Genomic DNA, 15,657 nt, shown 5'->3' with positions numbered 1-15,657 from the left:
TCGGGAAGTGACTCGCTAGGAGACGCACATTTGTTTTTACAGGAGCACGGAGTCCCTTCCTCCCAGCTTCGAGAAAAGCTTTGAGGTGATGCGAAGGGGACCAAAGCAATGCCCCCTCCCCAGATCCCAGCTGCCCAAAAGGGATATAGAGCGGCATCTTTCACATAATCTCTCTCCCTCTCTCGCACTCCAGCCTCTCTCCATCCCCACCCCCCGCCCTTCTCCTCCCTCCCTCTCCTTGACGTTTGATTCCAGTAGCAAAGGAGGAAAAAAGGCACCGAGCCGTCAGCCAAACATGAAACCCGAAGCCCCGCCCCTCACCCATTCATTGGTAGTTGCATGTCAAAAGCCCGCCCCCCGGAGCAGAGGCGTCCGAGGAATGGCTACTTGCGGCGCCCATCGAGTGCGGCCCCGCCCCGGGTCCGGNGCGGTGCTGCTGGCTCTCTGCGGGGTCCTCCGCCGCCGCCAACCGCACACCAAGAGCTGGGCACCGCGGCAGCAGCAGCAGCAGCAGCGTCGCGCTCGGCCATGGTCACCAGCATGGCCTCGATCCTGGACGGTGGTGACTACCGACCCGAGCTCTCCATCCCGCTGCACCACGCCATGAGTATGTCTTGCGACTCGTCCCCGCCCGGCATGGGCATGAGTAACACCTACACCACACTGACGCCGCTCCAGCCGCTGCCACCCATTTCCACCGTCTCTGACAAGTTTCATCCCCCGCACCCGCACCACCACCCCCACCACCATCATCACCACCACCACCAGCGTCTGTCCAGCAACGTCAGCGGTAGCTTCACGCTTATGCGCGACGAGCGCGGGCTCCCGGCCATGAACAACCTTTACAGCCCTTACAAGGAGATGCCCGGCATGAGCCAGAGTCTGTCCCCGCTGGCTGCCACGCCGCTGGGTAATGGGCTGGGCGGCCTCCACAATGCGCAGCAGAGTCTGCCCAACTACGGTCCTCCTGGCCATGACAAAATGCTCAGCCCCAACTTCGACGCGCACCACACTGCCATGCTGACCCGCGGTGAGCAACACCTGTCCCGAGGCCTGGGCACCCCTCCCGCGGCCATGATGTCGCACCTCAATGGCCTGCACCACCCGGGCCACACTCAGTCCCACGGGCCAGTGCTGGCTCCCAGCCGCGAGCGGCCCCCATCGTCCTCATCGGGCTCGCAGGTGGCCACCTCCGGCCAGCTGGAGGAGATCAACACCAAAGAGGTGGCCCAGCGCATCACCGCCGAGCTGAAGCGCTACAGCATCCCACAGGCGATCTTCGCACAGAGGGTGCTATGCCGGTCTCAGGGGACTCTCTCCGACCTACTCCGGAATCCAAAACCATGGAGTAAACTCAAATCTGGCAGGGAGACCTTCCGCAGGATGTGGAAGTGGCTGCAGGAGCCGGAGTTCCAGCGCATGTCCGCCTTACGCTTGGCAGGTAAGGTAAGGGGCACCCAGGAGCAAGGCTCCCCCCTTGCTCCTGGGATCCAAGTCTGCGCGTCTGGTCACTTTTCTTGGTTCTCTCTTCCTCTCCCCTATACATTTCCTCTTTTTTCCTTCCTCTGTTTTTTTTTTTTCTTCCAGTTTCTTTTTCTCTTCTCTCTCTTCTCCCGTTTTTCTCTTTTCTCTCTTCCTTCCTCTATCCTTTTCCGTGAGCTTTCATTAACTACCTCCCCCCATTTCATTTGCCCTCAATTTCCCACCTTTCCCAGCAGTGGGAGGCGCGATGGGGGGGGGGGTAAGGTGTCTGCGAGGACTCTTTCTTTCCAGATCTCACAGAAACTGCGAACTACACTTATTCAAAATCTCGTGCACTTGAACTCTTCTTTAGACAACAAACTTAAGTTTTCCAGGCTACCTACTCTCCCTGTATGGAGGCAGTTAAGGGGCTTTGCTTCTTAGAGTGGAAAAGATCTCTGCACTCCCTCCCACCCACCACATCAGCCAAACTTCTTTGGTCACTGGGAGGAGGCACAGCCTTGCCCGCTAAGGGAGCTGACAGCCAGGAGGATACAACACTGCTCCTGGAGTCCATCTCCTGTCTTGGTGTTGGCCAGGGACTTTTTGACCTGTCTTGATTAAAAGAGCTCCAGTGCCACTGCCTATAGCGAGGGGAGGGTGCAAGGAGGAGGCTGGGAGTGTTACATTCGCCGTTTTAGGAAGTCGAGAGAGAGGCGGAAGGGAGAGCGCTGCGCCTCCCTCGCCAGCAACCCTTGCCCGGCTCCCGGCTGTTTGTTGGGATTTGCCGAGGTATGCCGAGACTCCGGGAGAAGATACTAGCTCGGGGAAAGAGGTGCTGATAAATTAAGATGCAGGTTAGTTAATACATGTCGGTTGCAGATTGTAAGCTCCGCCTTTGCATTAAGCGGGCGCTGATTGTGAGCGTAGCCGGGCAGCAGGGAGGGCTGGCGGCCAGCGGGAGAGGACGGGTCGAGGAGCCGGTTACATTGTTCTGGAGCGGGCTCGGCTCTTTGTGCCTCCTCTAGCGGCCGAGCCGCGAGGTACAGCCCTCTATTGTTCTAGGAGGACAGAAATCTCCCGTGTGGGCGGCGGGTGCAGGAGCGAGAGCCAAGGACGCGGCAGTGGCTTCCGACTGGCATACAGTTGCGCGCCTTTGTGCGCCCAGACCTTGCGCCGCGCGCGTGGTAACTGCTCTTACCCCCAGGACCGAGCCATGATCCCAAAGGGGCAAAGTGTCCAGATCTCCCATTGAGGAAGATGCACAATAACCTTACTGCAAGCCAGTATAGGCGGCTTCTCCAGAAGGGTGGGAGGGAGGTTCTCTCAGAATCTGTGGGCGCTGGGGGGAACAATTCTTAGTGGCTTCGCTTTGCATAGCGTGGATATTGGGACCCGAGATTCGGAGTCAGCCGCGCGCACAGAGCGCTTCTGGGGCTGTGAGCTCCCTGGGGGAGTTTCTTGCGTTGCTGAACCCGGCCTATGGGGTACACTCTACTGACGCCAGTCTGGGCTGGGGGATGTGACAGGCATCTTGTTCACTTGGGCCTGGGGAGGGGGTGTTTCTGCTCTGACAACCTCCTCCTTAGCCAGCTGTTGGGGAATTCGGATTTCCATGCAGTAACCACCCCCACGGTGTTGATCTCAGAAGGTTAAAAAAAAAAATCTGTCACCCCCTAAAATGGTGGGCTCCAAATACTCTTGAGTATACTTAGGAGTCTACTTGATACTTTTTTGTCCTTTAGTTTACCTTTCAGCCTTTCCTACAATTTTCTAAGATTTACGCTTGGTTCCTGGCAAAGATAAAGCAATGAGAAGAAAGTGACGTGAGGAATGAGCTGGAGGTTTACTGACGATTCTGTGGTAGTGCTTCTTTGTTTTAGATTTCTGCCCCCCACCCCCACCCCTGCCCCCAATGCCGCAGGCTCTCTCAGGCGGACTCCAGAGTCGGCTGGCTTCCTGGGCTTTGGTGGTCAGAAGGAACTTGGCAGCTGCTCATGGGGGTACAGTTAAACACAGGATGACAGCTTTTCTACTCCGGCCCTTCTCGGAGCGCTGCCGCCCCCTCACGCCTGTAGCGCAAAGAACACGGCTTATCTGCCTATGTAGATGGGACTGTGTAGATCTGAAGTGGAAAGCACTCCTTCACTATTTAGGGCCTGTCTGCTTTTACGGCGGCCCCAAGTATTGCTGAGATGAGGAAGAGTGCATCTCCGGGTCCTCAGCCCCACACGGCCCGTTAGTCGTCTGAGTGGTGACTGCTCAGAGTCAAACCTCAGAGAGCATTGCCCACACCGCGCGGGCTTTGGGGCACAGGAGCGCTGAAACTGCCTCTACATGAAACTGATCGCCTCCTACGACAAGCGGGAAATGCCGCTGAGGACCCGGCTTTGCTCAAGCATTCAAATGTGTGTCTGTTTTATTACCCTGGGTTGAAAGGGGACAAGAGCTTTAGCCTTTTTATCTGGCCATTTTATCAGCAACTACAAGTGTGTTGAGTGGTTATTATTACATAGGAGGCTTTTCAGTTGGGGTCAGTAGATCAGTCTCTTCAGACTGACGCAGAAGCTGGACTGGTAAGTAGGTATTATGTACTCAGGAGCGCTGGGGGACGTGAGCAAATGGAGAAGAAAAGCGGAGGCCTTCTCCGCCAGGAGTATCGATCGGAATCCCCGCTGGGACGCACTGAGGGCCCAAACCCTTGGCCCCAGGGGTTAAACAAGCCAGCAGCTCCGCTGGGCGGCTGGGCCCGAATCCTAGCCCAGGGCCTCCAAAACACAGCCCCTACCCTGCCCCTTTCCGGAGTGTGCATGTGTGTGTGTCTCTCTCCTTTTGGCTTTCCTTTCTTTTTCTCATTTTGGGTCCCTTTGGGGCCCTGCCAGAGGCCCTGGCAGACAAGAGTTAAGGGGCTTCAGAATCCGGACGTCTGAATAGGCAAGCCTGCCAACCTCAGGGCCAAGCACCTCTAGTCTCTAGGAAGGCAGGTCTGTCCTTCCTGCCGCCCGTGGGTTACCAGGCTCTCTCCCTAATGTGTTTTGGCTTACCAAGCTGGGTACCGGGGTCACTTAGAAGGTGAAGGGGAAGGTGTCAGGGAAACTCGGATTGCCAAACATTAGATTTCAGAAAAAATGAACTCCAGGGTAGTAAGTGGTTGCAACCCTGCCCAGGTGGATCTCTTCTGGGGTTCCGACAACAAAGGCCCCAGTAGGGAGGTTTTTATTAACCTGGCAAGAGGCAACAAGGACAAATTCCCGAAGTTTTGAGGCGCTTTCCAGTTTTGAGCCCAAGGGGCCTCAGCACCAACCACAAACACTAACAAGAAGTGACTTCGAGAATACAGGCATGAACCTGAACGGGCGCGCGGCGGAGGAAAAACTCTGCTTTCTATGGCAAGGAGGGGTTTTTCAATGTTGGAAGACAGCGCAGAGTCGGCGATTAAGTTCTCTGCTAAGGTTTCCGCTTTCAGTTAGCCTCCTCTCCCCGACTGCTTGAAGTCCCTGCCACCGACAGACGCACAGGCAACAGCTCGCAACTGCCAGGACCGAGCTAACATCCTACAGTAGGCAGAAAGCCCTTAACCAACTCAAAAAGTCGCCTAGACCACCTGCCACCCGCCTTGGTGCGGCATCGACTGGACAGTGCACAGCTGCTCCTGCCAGCGGCGTTACTTGTATGCATGTCCCCTGCTCGCGGGGAATGTCCTTAGACGAAGCGGGTCGCAGGACGTCTCTGAAGAAAAGGGGTCCTTCTTCCTAGTGCACTCGCATCCTACCCCCACCCCACCCCCACCTCCCCTTTCTCGGACTGCGGGCCCACCCCACCTCTCCTGACCGGTTTAGTTTGGGACCCCAGAGGTAGATGAGAAACGCAACCCTCGCCAATGTGGAACAGATGATGTATTCGCCTGCTAGCTGGTCGGATTAATAATTGAAAAGCCTGCTATGGTCCTAGCGTCGTCAAGTCCTGGGCGCTCGGAGACCGCCTTTCTAACACAGTAGGGTGGGCGGGAGCTGCCAGAGGAGGCGGGACGCCAGGGACCGGAGTGAACCCCAGCGCTAGAAGTATTCCAGGCTGCCGGGCGCCCAGGACACGAGAGGCCCCGCTTTATTTTTATTCCAGGCTTTCCACCGTGTGGTTATGTCACTTTCTCAAACAAATGTGTGTATGGAGTGAGATCGATGCTGATAATGTTTAGAAGATTAAAAGAGCATTAATGCTGGCAACAATAACGTAAACGTGTGGACCCAGATTTCATTGATCTGGAACCTGATCCGGCGCATTTCCAGTAAGTCCGACGGAGCGCTCTTCCCAGCAGAGCGCTCGCCAGCGCCCAGGTTCCCCGGCGCTCCAGCCACTCGGTTTCCCTAGCCGAGGGCAGTTTCTCAAGTCTGACCGCAACTCTGCCCCGCATGATCCTTCCTCGCCAGTTTTCTCCTCTCGCGAGGCTCCCAGCCCTCTTCCCCGTCCTGGTATGCGCTCATTGCCCTCTACGTTGCCCACTACCTCAATCCTCACAAAACGGCGCCCAAATCCTTCCGACTCTCTTGTCCTGTCCTTGGTGGCGGTGGCCCGCACGTGGTTCAACAGAGCTCGAGGTTTTCCCATCGAAACCTTCCTGAGAAGTCCCCATGATTTTAAATTTCAGTCTCAATATGAACAAATGTCTTAAGTTTGTAAGTGACGTGCCTGAAGTTGCCTGCTAACTTCACACCTTCGTGATCCGAAGTTCCCCTTCATCCTTACCAGTTATGGTACTTTTGACACTGATGCATTAGTTGGGCCATTAAATGCAGCTTTAGTAACAAAAACCTAGGTCTCATCCCTCAGAACAATCAGCTTTGCTTTGGGCTAATTGGGTCGACCAGGGAAGAATCTTGTGACCTACTTTGATGGGAGGCTAGGGGAAAAGACTGGAGAACACCCTAACCCCCACCTGGCTCTGAGGCGAGGGTCACAGGCATATCTGGGGCAGGGGGATTTCTTTGAGACACTCACAATGGGAAAGAACTCAGCTCTTCCTTCCTGACACCCCACCCTGCCAACCTCTCCTTGCCAGGTGTAGCTTATTCTTCCAGAAGGAACACACGGAGGTGAATGTTATATAAAGAATGAAAGAGCTGGGTCTGTAGTGGGGTTTGGGGATGAGGACTAAATTGGTCTTTTTTAAAAAAAATTATAAATCCTTCTTTGAGAAAACTAAGTTTTTTTCTTCAAGAGAAGGTCTCATTCTGGAAGGAAAGGAGCATTTCCTTTCTTTTCCAAGAACAGTGGAAAGAAAGAGGGAGAGAAAAACAAATCTTGCATTGTTCTGCTGGTGAGATGTGGCAGAGGGTGAGCAGGTGTTTTTTTCTCATCTCCCCAGCAGCCGCTCCCCTTAAACAAGGGAGCTTCCAAATGCTGCCATGGTTCCTAGTCAGAAAGTGTCTTACTGTCTTCTAAAAACCAGTGCCAGGTGATCAGATACTGACAGAGTGGGTTTCCTTCCTTATGGAAAGCAACTGACCCCCTCAAGGGGGTCACACAAGGACTTCTAAGCTCTGAGAGAAGTGAGTCTTAGACAGCTCCCACCTGCATCTTGGAATCCCAAGACAGAGCAGGATTCCTGATGAATGGTGAGGGCAAGGTAGAGGGTAAACAGATTACCCAAGATTCTCTCTGTCCCTACAAAGCCCCACAACTGCTCCAACCTCCTCTTGAACCAGTCTGCCCAGAGGCAATAGGATCCTGGGCCAACTTTCCAGGACTTCATTTTAGGCTCACCTCTTGATGTAAGAGAGATCCTAACCCCAACTAACCCTTACTAAAGGAAAACCAGAGGAATGAATTGGAGAGCTCTCAGGAAGATGTACTGGACCCCACACCATTGCTGGTGGCAGGAGTTAGCAGAAACTGTCTTCATGAAAAATGGTATTGTGTAGGGAGATCCCTGGAGAGATGAAAACCTGAAAGGAGAAGCAGAGAGATTTAGTTTCTGGGTTCTTGCCAAAGGGAGGAAAATGAGGAGGGCATAAATAGAAATAATTGCCTAGATAAATGGCCCTAGGGAAGAGGATAAAGATGGAGGCACCCTGGGCCCTAAACTTCATCTGCATAGACTCTTTGAGCTATGCTTACCCTGATCTTTTTAGGGACCCCCCTCCCCTCCACCTGAGGAAGGTTACTTCCTCCAGGGGGATAAATTTTCTTGGTGGGTAGAATCCATTATGAAGAAATCCTATAGGATCATTTACGCCATCAGGTGCAGATGGCTGGCTCATGCCAAGGAGGGACATCACCAGACCTCTTTACCCAGTCGATTCCCCTAAACACTCTCAATGCCTTTGGGAAAGCCTTTTTGATTTTCAAGTCTCATGCAAGGCAATGATTTTTAAAAAGTACATAGGGTTTTTAGAGGTAGGTGGAAGGAGGTAAGGTAGTTGATTGGGCAACCCAGTACAACTGAATCCTGGCACAGTACAGATGGGCAAGGCATGGAGACAAGACGCGGGCCATGCAGATAGGGATAATCTCACTTGGGGAGCAGGATTCCTAGAACCTGTGGACATTTATTATGAAAAATCATCCCACACAAATTGTCCCAGAGGGCAGGGAGGCTCTTCATTCCACCTTGGCGCCTCTCTCACCATTTGAGGATCCATTACTCTTTCAGTAGAAAGCAGACTTTGTTTGGGTTGGAAGCACACCTCCAACGTAATTTAATCAGCATTGGACTTTGGCTAGTGTAATCAAATATACATATACTTTCTCCTGCAGGAAGAAAAATAATTTCTCAGTAACTGGTATTGACTTGAAGTCATGTAATCTCTGGAAAGCATCACATTTTTAAAGGGAAAGGTAAAAATTAAAGGGAAAAGAAGCCACAGTTTTTGCGGTTTGCCTTGTTGTTACTAAGAAGGGCCAGTTACCACTAAGGTAGGGCAGAAAGAGCCCCCCAAAAGCTCAAATACTCATCCTACTCCAATTGCAGATATTTCACTACAGCTTCCTCTGTTCAGCCTCCAAGATCTATATTGATAGGAAGCCAGGTTGACTGGCTCACTAAATCTGAGAATGTGTGATTTATGTTTATATTTTATAGATATCCTTAAAGAACATGTATGGTGTATTAATTCGCTACCTTCTTTCGAGAGGTCATAGGCAGCAGGATCTGGATGGACAAAAAGCCTCTTCTTTTAACAGTGCTTGGTAGCCATTGCCAACTTGCTCCCTATTCTGCCTTGTGTCTTGAGTCTTGAGCGTGAAGCTCTGCCCTAGAGCATCCCCTTGGAGCAAGCTTGGGCTCCCCACCCCCAGGGCGAAGCTCTGGGCTTTGCCCAAGTTGAGTCTGTTAGGGAATCTGTTGTAAACACAGATCCATTGATTTGCATTTGTCAGAGAGTAAAGTTAAACCAGTGAAAAGAGAAGCCCTTACCCTTTTATGCAGGGCCAGGGAAACCTTTCATATTGATCCTATTGATCCAACCTTTCCCTTTAAGGAAACCACATAGTTAAAGACCCTCGTTCAATAGATTTACCCTTCGTGCTTGTGATATTCCTTTAAGTGTTCTCATCTAGGATAGCTAAGCATTAAGCCCACACTCCCAACCAAACAAAAATGAAAAGGGGGTAGGAGAAGAGGGGTTAGGAGGCAGAATTGTGGGAAGTAAAATTAAATCAAACTGAAATGTGTAATGACCCAGTTGGGGATGTTATTCTCATTCTTCTAAGATGACATGCAGGGATAAAGACAAAATAGATTTATTTCACCTCCTCCCCCACCCCACAAAGGAAAATTAGTTTGTATGTGCATGTGTAGAGATTTCTTAGGAACACTACTTTCTACTGTACAATATTTCAATCAAGCCATTAGTTTGATTCATTTAATCTGGTTCACTAAAAAGCAATGATACTGCTACAATAATTTTTTTTTTGGTTCATTTGTAGAAAATCAGGAATAGAATTGTCCCTAGAAAAGCCACATTGAACTCTGCATATGAGCAAGGACACTGAAGATACTTGGAGAAGAGAAAGGTCTTCAAGCTGCCTGCTCTGATGAAAGTGGGTAGAGGCTAGTCCAAGGTACAACTTTTGTTGTAGAGCAGGGTAGACAGAATCAGAGTTGCTAAATATTGTTCAGTGTTCCTTTTGCCTGCAGATATAAAAATGAAAGTCTCCTTTGTCTCTAGAACTGTTGGCACAATTTGTTTCATTTCTTCCTTGACCTGTTTTTGCTCTCTAAATAACATCCGTTCGTGATTTTTTTCCAACATGGTTCACAAGCTATTCCTAATTGGCTATCTCTTGGGTTGTTTTTGGACATTCATGTTTGTTTTATGTGATTGAAAAATATTAATGATTCCTTAGGTGAGCTAATGTATTTATCTGCTAAGCAAGTTCAAAGGGCAGAGTTCAGCCATGGTTCAGGTTAATTGAACAGGAAGCAGTGAGCTCGCCAGGCTATGTTGAACAAGGGACCAGTCCCTTAAAATATCACACTCAGCAAACATACAATTTCACTGTCCTTATCCTGGAGTCTGATGTAAGAAGTTCAGATCAACTCGGATTGCCTGTTTAAAAACCCAAAGCAAAACACAGCAACTGCAGCGAAACCTGCAAGTCCCCCTCGGGGAAGAAGAGTTTTCTCATTGGCTAATTGCTTTATTGGTAGCACTGACCTGCAGAGCAGCTGCAGGGGCCTGGATGAAGGCTTAAGGCCTTAGAATAATGTGCTCCATTAGAACAGGGCAAGGCATTTTTTGTTTACTCAATTGGAGCTCCCGGCAAAGTGCCATTAACCCCAGCCCAACTGCGTGCATGCTGCAAAAGCCAAAGGTCACGCCAGTCAGTCTGTAGGCATAGCCGGCTTTGCCCTAGTGGAAGGGAGGGGGCATCCTGCTGGCACTGCTCTCCCAGGGGCTTGGCCCTGTCCTTTGGGCTCCTCTAGGGCTTTGACCAAAGCAAAGCAGTTGCACAACTTGTTTACATTTCTCAACTGCTGAATCATGATATTGATGATTAAACAGTTTTGATCTGAGCACCATCAATCATACCAAAAAAAAAAAAAATCCTTCCACTGACTCTTTCTTTTCTATTTATGTTCCCTTCATTACTGTGAATTACAGTAAATAGAATTGCAAACAAGGTGCTTTTAGCAGGAATGTAGTCCTGGTAAGTACTTGGATCAAGAGGAAGACAGGCCTTCAAACATGGCTGGGGGTTTGCGGGGCAGAAGGAAGGTTTGAAGTGGAATGGAAGCGGAGTCAAGACTTCTACCACCAGCACCATGAACTAGGGTGCCACCTGCTGGGAGTCTTTGAACTGCAACCAGCATGGCACCTCTCACAAGGTCCTGGTGCCTTCTTTACTCAGTTCCTAGTTTCTGTGCCCCCACCTCCCATGCTCCACCCTCCAGATTGCCACCCATGCAAACATGACCTTCCCAGAATTATCTTAAGGGAACTTTTCCTGGTCCTTTGAGACTCTTACTTCTGCCTCTTCTAATTCATTGCCAAAGAGAAACCAATCAACAGTTCTGTCATTAATGAGTTTATTCACCCACCCTATTCCTTGTGGTGCTTGGGGGAAGGAGATGCAGAGAAAGCAAGAAATATGTGTTAGAAGGAGAATGGTTATGTTTGGAAGAAGAATGGCTCAATTGATGGTGCCAGGGAGGATCGTGCCAAGTGCAAGAAGATCAGCAAAGGTAAAATACTGCACGAAGGAGAGAGGATGGACAACAATTAGCATCAGCAGAGAGAACGCTCGAGAAAGAGACCAATCAAATCAGCATGCACGAGGTGGGCTCTGTGAAGTCCCCCGGGAAGAAAAATGCGAACCAGCCGTTTTGCAATCGTAAAGAAGTGAGCCATTGAGCTAGATTTGGAGCCAGCTGTGGAGCCGGCTGTAGCTCTGTGGGCGGCAGCTGTTTCCAGAGTCACCACACATCGATCCCAGCCTGGAGCCCCTGGCAGCCGAGCACCTGTTGGGCGGGTCGCTGCCTCGGCTCCCGTGGCGCGGGCTTCAGCACCATGAACAGCGCCCTGGAGCGCCCGCCAGCCCTGCACCGGGACTGAGGTCAGCTTGAGTTTCCATTTCAGCCTAGCGAAGGTAGATGGAGCCTTTACTGGTACTAGTTCTGGGCAGGATCCTGACTGGTAGCTTCAGTCCTGTACATCTCGATGCCCCCAGATAGAGCAGGACCTCAGATTTTTCTCTCACCTCTGCCTTCTTGGGTTTTCTCTATGAGGTCAGCGATAATAAAGGGAGAAGAGGCGCCTGGCTTTGAAAAGACAAACGATGCTAAAGGACCCTTGCCTTCAGAGAGGACGAGCAGGGCCTCTGTTGGGGGCGAGAGGATTGGCCTGTATTTCTCCAAGTTACTGCCTTCTGCAGACATTGGAATTGCCTCCCTCAACACGGCATTTCAGGTCGAGGTTTCCTTTCAAAGTTTAGGTCAGTTGCCTCCGCCTACCCCCCACCTCCACCCTCTACAGGTATACACAAACGGATGCTTCTGTTTCTACTCCTGCTTGCTTCTGATTTTTGAAAATATGGTATTCATTCTAATAAGTAATATTCTCACATTAAATTAACAATAAAATTTTAGAGAGAGCCAACTATGAGACATCACTATCTCACATAAATCTAAAAACTGAGTTTGGTTTCTTGAGAGTCACTAACGATGATGGGACTCTTTAAAGTCCTCCCCACCACTTCTGCTTCCACACAAAAGGCGGGGAATGTTGAGTCACATTCTCCAGGCCACACAATGGATTCATATGGCCCCAGCCTGGGTGAGGGCTGACATTAAGCACTGACCCCTGACTCTGGCCTTTGTCAATCAGCAGCTCTGCTTTATTTGTGTTTTTATTCCAGAAAAAAGATGCAGGTGGGTTCTTTTGGTCAAGGATGAGGCAAAACTCTTGTCTCTTTGGGTTTCTAGAAAAATGGCCCTTGACTTCCCAAAGCTAATTAAAATGTAAAACTTTTGCTTTATTTCAAGGAACTTCAGTTCAGGCCTAATCTATTGCTAAAGTGGCTCTCAGGGAGGTGGAGCCTGGGAACAGACAAGTGTGTCCGCTTTAAAAGAAAGTCAAGGGTATGATAAATGAGATTTTCTTTCCTGTGATAATTCATCTTTAAATCCCAAGTGGCTCTTGTATGAAGGGAAAATCCAGCCCCAAACAAAACAAATTTGGTAGAGCATTCAAACTCATTGAAAAAAAATTCTGTGTCTAAATACCTAAAATTTCACCTTAAAAATGAGCAGAATCAGATCTAAATACTGATTTTAAGTGTATTTAATGAGTTGTAGATAAAACCGTTTCTTCCATTGTATAACATTTGAATTTGCAGACATGCATTTCTGGTTAGTTGTTGGGTTTCACTATCACAACTTCTTCCAGTAAAACCTGGAATTGACAGTAAGCATGACTTTTTTTAAAAGTCTTTTTATGTGCATCACTAATCTTCTTAAAAAAAGGTATTACATTCTGCAAGAACATGTTCTGAATGCATTTCCTTCTAAAGAACTCAATTAGGTAATTAAAAGAGATTTTGACAGGACTGTCATGTAAATAGGACCTTTTCTGTGGTCTTCTTTGACTCTAAATTTATTTTTTTAAATGTGTGGAATAAAAGAACTTCATGTTTTTCTAAGTCAGGGCCATAGATCCCCAAATATGAGAAATACAGAAAAAAAAAATCTTGGATGCAGTTGCCTCCTCGTGTATACCAGAGCTCACTTCAGGACATGTTCAAGGCACATGAGTGGATTTTCTTCAAGCCTCAACATCTGACTCCCTCCTCCTTTCTTCTTTTCTTCTGAAGAGGAAGAGGTGATCTCCCTGTTGAAGACCAAATCCTCTACCTTGTTCTGGGCCCTGCCTCTACTGCCTCTCGGGATCCCATCCTTTTCTGTCCTATCAGCTTTTTCTCTCCATTGGTTTTGTCCCATCAGCATTTTTTATGCCTCAGTCTCTTTTGTGTCTTTAAAAAATGCTCCCCAGCACCTATCCCAGCTTTACCTCTTTCCTCTCTTCACTTCTAGAAAGAGTAGCTGTAACTCAGCATCTGTTACCTGCCTGCTCAGCCTCAGCCCTTTGTGATCTGGTTCCAGCTGCTCCAATGTACTGAACTTGGTCCCACCAATGTCACTATTGAGGTCTTTGTAGCTAGATCCCATGGACACATCTTAGTTCTTAAGGTGGCCTCTCTGAAGCATTTGACACACTGTAAGTTGACCACTCTTTTCTCTAAACCCTTTTCCTTCTTTTCTGAAATCTCATCTCATCTTCTTTCTTTCTCCTGCCCCATCCCCCAGGGTTCTTCTCTAGGCCACTTTATTTTTATTTTTCGCAGTCAACATACTGTGAAGATCTTACCCACATGATTACCATCTCTCTGTGCTGAGGACTTATAGGTCTCTCTCCAGTACCTATAGCTCTCTCCTCAGCTCCAGGTCCCTGTTTCCTTCTGCTTCTGATCATCTTTGCCTGAATATTCTCACAGTCTATCTCAGAGAGAACTCATTTCCTTATCCTCCAGCCTCACTCACCACCACCAAGAAATGAGGCTCTTCTCCTATTCCATCTTTGAATAATATTAGCATGTGCCGATTTTCAATCCAAAATCAGAAAGTCAATTTGGGCTCTCTCCTTTCTTCTTTCTCCATTGTCAACCAAATTAGCCATGTGGATTACACCTCTTAACCATCTGCTGATGTCTCTCCATCCCCTCTGGTGCTGCCCCAGCTGGGGCCATCAACAACTTCAGTAGTTTCCTAACTGATCTGTCTGTCTCTAGTCTTGCCCTCTCTCACCTTTATTCCCTGTTTAAGCTAGAGTGATATTTCTGGGTCCTCAATCTGACCATATAACACCTTGTTTAAAATTCTTTGTTGGCTCCATGTGGCCCTTGAAACAAAGCCCAGATCTCTGAGCAGGGCTGGTGCACTTTATGTGCAGAACTATATTCATCCCTAAACTGTTTGAACTACTGAGTCTCAAGATCTCAAGCGGTTTCACTTATTTATTTGCCACAAGGAAGGATGAAAAAGGGAAGAGGTTAAACTCAAAAGTACAAAAATGTGATCTCACGATTTTATTTATTTTTAGGTAAATTTAAGTCAATCTAAGAATTTGCAGAATATCAAGTAAGGGCTATGTAAATGCAAATTTTTAGCTTATGATAATTAAAATTATTTGTCAAGGAAAATTATTTGATTATTAATTTGAAAATTATTTGATTCACTGACCTGATTGTTGGCTCAATTGCTTTGAGGTGGGTGACATTTTCATCTTTGTGTGGAGGCAGAACAACCTTTGCTTTTAACCAAATCATAAGCCATGTTTTCTCCATATTAAGCTTACGTCTAATTTCAAGTTAACACGGGGATCCATTTTTTATTATGTAAGCCAATATTTCTGTCAAGGACCAAATCATTTCTAGAAAAGAACTCCCATTTTAAAAGAAAAGCTAGAAAACAATGACAGATATAAATAAGCATACACTACCTATTCCTCCCAGAAGGAGTGAAATTAGGAGATTCTATAGTTAGGAGTCAACTCCCTTGGGAAAAAAAAATGCCCACCATGGGTTCAGTCATGAGCCAGTCGCCACAGGAAGAATAAGGGAATGCTACCTGTCAGCTAGGACCAGAAGCTAGAAACAGAAGACGCAGAAAAGCCGTAGGGAGAATTATAAGAGCTAAGATGCTAGATTATATGATTTAGAACAGATGATTACAGCTGTAGCTCAGGAAAGGGAGAGAAAAGGATGGCCTAAAGTCAACCGAGAAGACTTGAGAAAAGGAGGTAGATCAGAGGTGGACTGAAAGGTCAGAGAGGACCGGAGAGAGAGAGAGATGAGATGTGCATTCCACGCAGGGGAACAGATTTGCAAATAGGGGAACATGACAGAAGGGACAATATATGAAGAACAGCAAGGAAAACCACCTGATTGGAGTGGGTTGCCCGGAGGATTAGAGCCAACAGGTTAAATGGGTCTCTTTTCTAGTGTCCAGTGACAGCCATTTCATATCCCTTGCCTCACAGGGGTTAATCTGAAGCCTTAAAAAAAAAAAAAACTTAAATTCACTGTAAGACTCCCTTGAAAACTAGTCCCTGGCTGTTATAAAACTAGTCTCTGTCAGCTTTGGAGGGAAATGATATTGATGAGAACTAGATATTGTGAAATGTGGAATACTTCTAAATGGTG

The 15,657-nt window shown here is 48.4% G+C and overlaps 1 protein-coding gene across 1 annotated transcript in view; it reads left to right on the top strand.

The window, feature by feature from the left end:
- The first annotated feature begins 339 nt into the window (after positions 1–339).
- Positions 340–15,657, top strand: part of Onecut2 (one cut homeobox 2) — a 53,265-nt gene continuing 37,947 nt past the window's right edge. Inside the window, exon 1 of the mRNA XM_015482187.2 lies at positions 340–1,441. Coding sequence (XP_015337673.1) covers positions 340–1,441 — 1,102 coding nt within the window. The remainder of the gene's footprint in view (positions 1,442–15,657) is intronic.

Source organism: Marmota marmota, unplaced genomic scaffold (genome assembly GCF_001458135.2).
Source record: "Marmota marmota marmota unplaced genomic scaffold, marMar, whole genome shotgun sequence".
In the NCBI taxonomy this organism is placed as follows: Eukaryota; Metazoa; Chordata; class Mammalia; order Rodentia; family Sciuridae; genus Marmota; species Marmota marmota.
This window is presented reverse-complemented; position numbering and strand designations above follow the sequence as displayed.